The 6,116-nt window shown below is 42.9% G+C and overlaps 1 protein-coding gene across 1 annotated transcript; it reads right to left on the reverse strand.

The window, feature by feature from the left end:
* Nucleotides 1-3,795: 3,795 nt before the first annotated feature.
* Nucleotides 3,796-5,325, reverse strand: PIGW (phosphatidylinositol glycan anchor biosynthesis class W). Its single transcript, XM_010172810.2, has one exon. The coding sequence runs from the start codon at nucleotides 5,314-5,316 to the stop codon at nucleotides 3,796-3,798; it is 1,521 nt and encodes a 506-aa protein (XP_010171112.1). The 5' UTR covers nucleotides 5,317-5,325.
* Between the last annotated feature and the right edge of the window lie 791 nt (nucleotides 5,326-6,116).

A 6,116-nucleotide genomic window follows, 5' to 3' on the forward strand; every position in this document is an offset into this window, starting at 1 on the left:
GTGGAACGAGCTCAGGCTGACAGTGTGAGCTAGCACAGATGGATGCAAGGCCTGCGCCTCAGATGCAGCCCAGGCGTCAAAGTGCAGCCTCAGATTTCCCTGCCCTGATGACACGCCAGGTAAGCCAGGCTTCACTCTGATTTACAGTCTTGTTGGCTTCTGCAGCACCCTAGTGCAATCAGCTAGAAATCCTGTGGCTGCTTAATTTAGGCAGTAAAAAAACCCCCATGGCCTTTCTTCAACTATTAAATAACATAGTTGATCTGTTCATTCTGTTATTTGTGTATACAGCTACTAAAGTCCTCAAGAAAATGCAGGGGAGGCAATTAAGGAGCAGGATTTTTTTTTTCCTCGTTTCTGCATTAAAAAACATCTTTAGTGGAGGAGTTAATTTACTTGAACTCATCGTGCAACATCTCCAAGAGAAACATTGTGCAGAGCCACATTGCTGCACAGTTTGCAGCTTGTGTATTTTCATGGTTTTCTTCTTCAGCAAAAAAGAAAGCTGGCATTTTGTAACAAAGGATAGTTTCTCACATTAGAGTATGGTGAGCACGCCGAAGTGTGATGAGCATATGTTGTCTTCACAGGGTCCACTCAGCACACAGGCTCCTGTGTCACTTCTGCCTCTCTGCTCCCAGAGCGTAGTTGGATCCCATCAACAAAACAGCAATTCTCAAAGTTTTGTATTCTCAGGGTGCACATTGATAAACAACGTATGAAAAGCACCGTTACATTTCATGTCATTTTTATTCACAGAAAAGATTTTTAATTTTAAGTTGCTAGAAGATAGAGCTTGCTTGTTATCCACCAAACACTGGAAAGGCAGAGGGCTCCTTCTTGCCGTTCTTTGCATGCCCCTCGTTTGCCTGAAGGAAATACCTGTTCTTTAGGATGTAGTGGCTTTGAAATAGGAGACTGCCCGAAATCTGTATTGCAACATTTGACTTCAGAAGAAAAGCTGATGGGTTGGAAATGAAGGCATGCTAGTGAGTTGATCCTTAAAAATAATGACATTTGGTAAGAAGCTACTAATGTTTAACAAACAACAAGGTTAAGGATAAATGTAATCAGCTCTACTCTCCCACCATATTTTTTCTAACCTGCAGCCCTACAAAAAGGTCATTGAGTGGAATTATGGCATCAAAGACAAAAAAAATTATATTTTCTTAGTCCTTTGCTTTACTATTGTTATTGGAGTTGGTGGCATGCTATAATGGAGCCATTTTGGTTGAAATATCTTTAACTTTTACTAATTATGTAACAGCTAAATCAAAGTTTCTGATTTTTAAAAATATATTTTTGATCTGTACAAGCTTACTTGCCTAAACACACCCCAAAGTGAAGCGTTCTTGTTCCTACCACTGAGCTACCAGCTACTGAGGTGTGTGTGGAGAAAGTGTCTACAGCAGTATCCTGGTGTTAACTTCTTTCACATCTATTCAAACTCACTGCAGTGCCATTTGCTCGTACAGACTCTGTGATCAAACAGTGCTTCCTTGCATTTCTGGGTTCTTTCAGAGACATGGTTCATTACCTGTGTCTATTCATAGTCTAAACATTCAGCATTAATAACTACACTGGTTGCTTTAGGGCAGAGCTTGCTGCATTTGTTATCGACAATAAGCAATGAGAATTAATTGTCTCTCATTAATTCAGTGGTGAACAACTTACTTCATATGGCTTTAAAAGCAGGAGATGGCCCCGTGAAGCGGTGCAGCGCCGCTGTTCAGAGAAGCGGGTCGTTCTCACTCTCATCATCACTTGTGCACCACCGTCCCCTCAGCTTTGCCGGCTCTAGTTGCACACTGCAGCTCCAGTCCTGGAACCGGTGCCCGTCAGCCTGGTGCTGGCGTGGAGCTCACAGGGCTCCGCGCAGACACAGCCGACCGCCCACGTAATTTTTGCTTCACAAAATGGAGTTGGCATCTAGTGAGGTTGCTGCTTGTCCAGACACAACTCCGCTTTGTCACACCCCATTGATGCCTTAATTCTGAATCACATTGAGAGACTTGTGCTTACAGGCAGAACTCATTGCAGGTCTTGTGCTTCAAATATTTCAAAAATTAATATCCATGAGTAATTTTGCATAAATGAGTAGTGCTGTTCAGTTCACGACGGAGGCCTTTCTTCCCTAGGCCAGGCTAGGAAATGTTTTGAAACAAATGCACACACCACTTACCAGAAAACTCTGCTATGAACTGTGGCAACTGTTATAAGACATTGTTGCCAATTAATTGCATTTGTCCCCAGGACACACAGGACTTTTTTCTTTTAATTCTGAAGACTATTCAGCTATAACTTGGAAGTAAACAAGCATGAAATCAGCATGGCCGCAGCATATAATCCTCAGACTTCACCGTTCCATTGTCCAGCAGCTAAGAGTACCTCATCAATTTAAGGATATTCTGCAGCATGTCTGCCATAAGGAATCTGATTTAGAGGCTTAATCTCCATAGGTTTTGTGATCCATCACATTTGATAGACAAGAAGAAATTTGAAATACAGCCCATGTGCACTGCTGTACTCCACTGACATTTGGCATCGATCATCAACTACCATTTGCGTTCTACTTCTAAAGTAGTTACATCTCCCATTATTTTAATTCCCCACAATCTTTAAATGTATTTCTCTCCTCAACAACTTAAGGAGGTCAGGAAGAACTGTCACAGTTAGGAAAGAGAACAAAAAGGATGTTCTGCTCTGGGCTTGCAAGAAAACTGAGAGAGACAGAGAAACTGAGCACACAGCTTGTTGATACCCTGCCGGTACCCGACCCACTGCGTCATGCTTCTTTCCATTTGCACACTGTTTGTTTGCTAATAAAAATTAATACAGAACATTCCCACTTGAAGACATCTCAGCTGTCAAAATACGGTACTAAATGAGCTGCTGTTTAAAATAATTTTATAGACAAGTAGGTGGGCCTTGAATATTTGTAAAGTAGAGCTGGAGATGGTATTTTACAGCGTTCTAAAGATGAGCTGTCACAACACGTTGGTATGCAGGCTGGGGGTGAATTACGTTTTGGATCTTTGTATTTTCTTACAAAAGTCTGTGCTGCTCTTATTATCCACACCACAAATTCCAACAACTGCTTTATGAATTCATCTGCAGCTGAGTTTCATCCTTCAGAGCATCATACTTTATCTAAGGTCTTCATTTATATCCATCACTGAGGATCAAAATAAAATCTAGCTTTAATTCAAGGGCTAATTTAGATTTCAGTGTATGATTAACATTCCACATACAATTACTCCCATCAAAGTCAAGCATATGCATAAATCTTTGCAGGACTGGGGCCAAAACATTTTCAAATATCCACTTATTCAGTACATTTTATATAACAAATTCTTATCTATTATTTATGCAAGGGTCTTAACTAGGTAAATCTTGACACAGCTCAGTCTCTCTATATATAATTACTCATTTTCCCACTTTTCATCTGGCTTCTACATTTTTATCAACTTTCACCAGCAGTTGGGTCCACTAACTGTAAATACAGTGTTACTCTTCTCCCTGAGTTTTTAGAGGAGCAGCAGGAGTATTCAGCAAACAATCTCAAAAACTTAAGTTTTCAGGAAGATGTGTAACAACTCCAATAGGTAACAGCATTAATTGTATCACTTGGTAAAACAAACCATTAAAATAAAAATCAATCCTAAATCATAAAAAGCCATATTAAATTTTAAATTATTGCAATACATACAGGAAAAATACTGATTTTCCCATTAAAATACTATCATTCAACTACAGGAAACAAAGTTCAACTAGTCCACCTAAGTCAGAGTAGAATCACCAGAACTTTAATACTATATTTTTGGCATGCAATATATACATAATTAAACAGTTCAAAAACATATACAAGTGTAGTATACATAATGTAAATGCAGCCTTGCTGTGGATTGTATCTATCAGTATATTCACAGTACCAGTCATAACATTTGCTAGCAAGAAAAACGGTAATTGATTTTTATTAATAGCGCTAATCAGGCACGTGTGTGAGAGCTTGCCTTCCCTTCCTATAGGCACGGCCTCCGTTTCGTGCTTTTTACTGGTATTTGGGGGATTTACAATGTTCCAGCAACAGGGGACACTGGACCCCTTCACGAGCAGCTTTGTGAACACCAGGATGAGATCAGTCACTACAAAAAAGACAAAGAGGGTCAGACAGTGAGCGATCACCCACAGGCAGTAGGACAGATTTGCCATCCGGCGGGACACAGGGTCTGCACACGCTTGCGACACGTGAAGAAATATGAAGAGCACGAGAACCGTCAGCAGCAGGAAACACACAGCTTCAGCCCAGCCTTTGACTGAGTTCCTGCACCTCAGCAGACAGAGTCCCACTTGGACACTCGCCATATATATAGCAAGATATCCAAAAAGAGAGAGCAGCCCTTCCCTGTTGGCGTTTAAAAAGCCAGCCCTGGTATCTCTGCCATTGCTCCCGTGCAGGATAAACATCTTCAGAGAGGTAGCGTTAAGAGTAAGCTGATAAAGTACAGCCAGATTTATAGCAACAATCCAAGATTTATTTTTTGGAAATATGGCTAAAAGTAGCGATGCTGCAAGCCTCACAAATGCCAAGGTAAAGAAGAAATTCCAGTGCACTCCATACTCCGAAGTGTGTTCGTGATACTCTATGGATTTAACACTAAGCAGTCGCCCGACACCAAGAAAAATCAACGGCCAAATGGAAAAGAACTGCCTGGCCAGATGGGAAAACATCGGTTGTGTCTCACAAGACTTTTGTCTGACTTCAGGACAAACAAGAGCGTTACCAAAAATAAAAGCTCCAACCCCCAAGTCCATCACTCCTGTTCCGTAGGTCTCAGTTTTGGCGTATCGCCTGGGATACTGTGGGAAATCCACTGCTAGAATGCTGATGGATGTCAACACATTGATAGAAACGCGAAACACAGTTATTGCTGGAATGTATTCTGGATCCAAGTATGTCTCCCAGAAGTCTTTCACAATTTGCCTAAAAGCCACTCTGGTCCCATGCTTTCTTTGTCTGTATATTTCAGAAAATATTCCAGCACAGAAGGCTGCAATGAGAGTTGGCGTGAAAAAGAGGATTGGAGACAAGACTGTACAGCAGAACAGGAGAGGAGATACTAGCACCAGGAAGTCGAGCAGCAGGCTGTATTTCCTTGAACTTAAAGGTTTCCCATAGTGCAGGTGATATAAAATCAGGAGGAGTCCTCTGCAAAGCAGGCAGAGTGGAGCTAGAGACAAGCTGAGTGTAATTTCCAGCAAACTAGTTCCATTTAAGTTGCTGATAAAGGCTTCTTTTAGGTGTTTTTGTGACATTCTCCTTTCTTCCTCTGAAAACATAAACTTGAGTTAGTTTGGCACAACAGGGGTCTTAGAACTTCATAGAAATTAATCTTACGTTCATTAACACATGCATTGATTTAAGAAATGATCTGTTTTTCAAACACTGTTAAAGGCCAGAGAAACAGCTCGGGTGCTGCAGACGCGGTGCTGGCACTCGGCCGTGGCCTGGGAGACTGGGCAGAGGCGCTGGCACTCGCAAGGCCTGACCGAGTTCCAGCGTTACCAACCCTGCTGCTTTCCAACACGATTCTCAATGTATTTTTTCTGAAGATCTGGAAATATCAAATACCGTGTTGAATATTCACATTGTGAATACTCTGACGGTACCTCCTGCTCTGTAGAATATACTCAGTCATATTCTCTATGGTGTAAATGAAATGGAAGTGTAAAAATGCAGCTCTAATGTAAAGTTTCTGTTGCCTGCTCAGTGCGGTAAAACCAGCAGCTAAAATCCCTGCTCGCAACAGAAGCGCCCGTTAAAAACCCGCCGTCCCGCAGCGCTCCCGCCCGCCGGGCTCCTCTGCCCCGGGACCCGTGTCAGGAGAGTCCGCGTTCAGGGTACAAAGCGTTAATTACAGAGTCCGAAATTGCCGGTTGGTTGTTTGACCCGTAGCCTGGGCAGCACCGGCACAGGCTCCGCTCGCTCCCGCGGCCCGGGGGCCCGGCGCACCGGCGGCCGGAGGGAGATGGATGTCGGAGGGGGAGGGGGGAACAAACCCGCATTTCAGCGCTGCAGAGGCCGCGGTGCCGGCGGGGCGAGAACCCCCGCGTCC

This window comes from Antrostomus carolinensis, unplaced genomic scaffold (genome assembly GCF_000700745.2).
Source record: "Antrostomus carolinensis isolate BGI_N321 unplaced genomic scaffold, ASM70074v2 scaffold33007, whole genome shotgun sequence".
Taxonomy (NCBI): domain Eukaryota; kingdom Metazoa; phylum Chordata; class Aves; order Caprimulgiformes; family Caprimulgidae; genus Antrostomus; species Antrostomus carolinensis.

What these genes read in the sequence shown, in the direction of transcription:
- PIGW (XM_010172810.2), bottom strand. Translation starts at nt 5,316, where the DNA reads ATGTCACAAAAACACCTAAAAGAAGCCTTTATCAGCAACTTAAATGGA.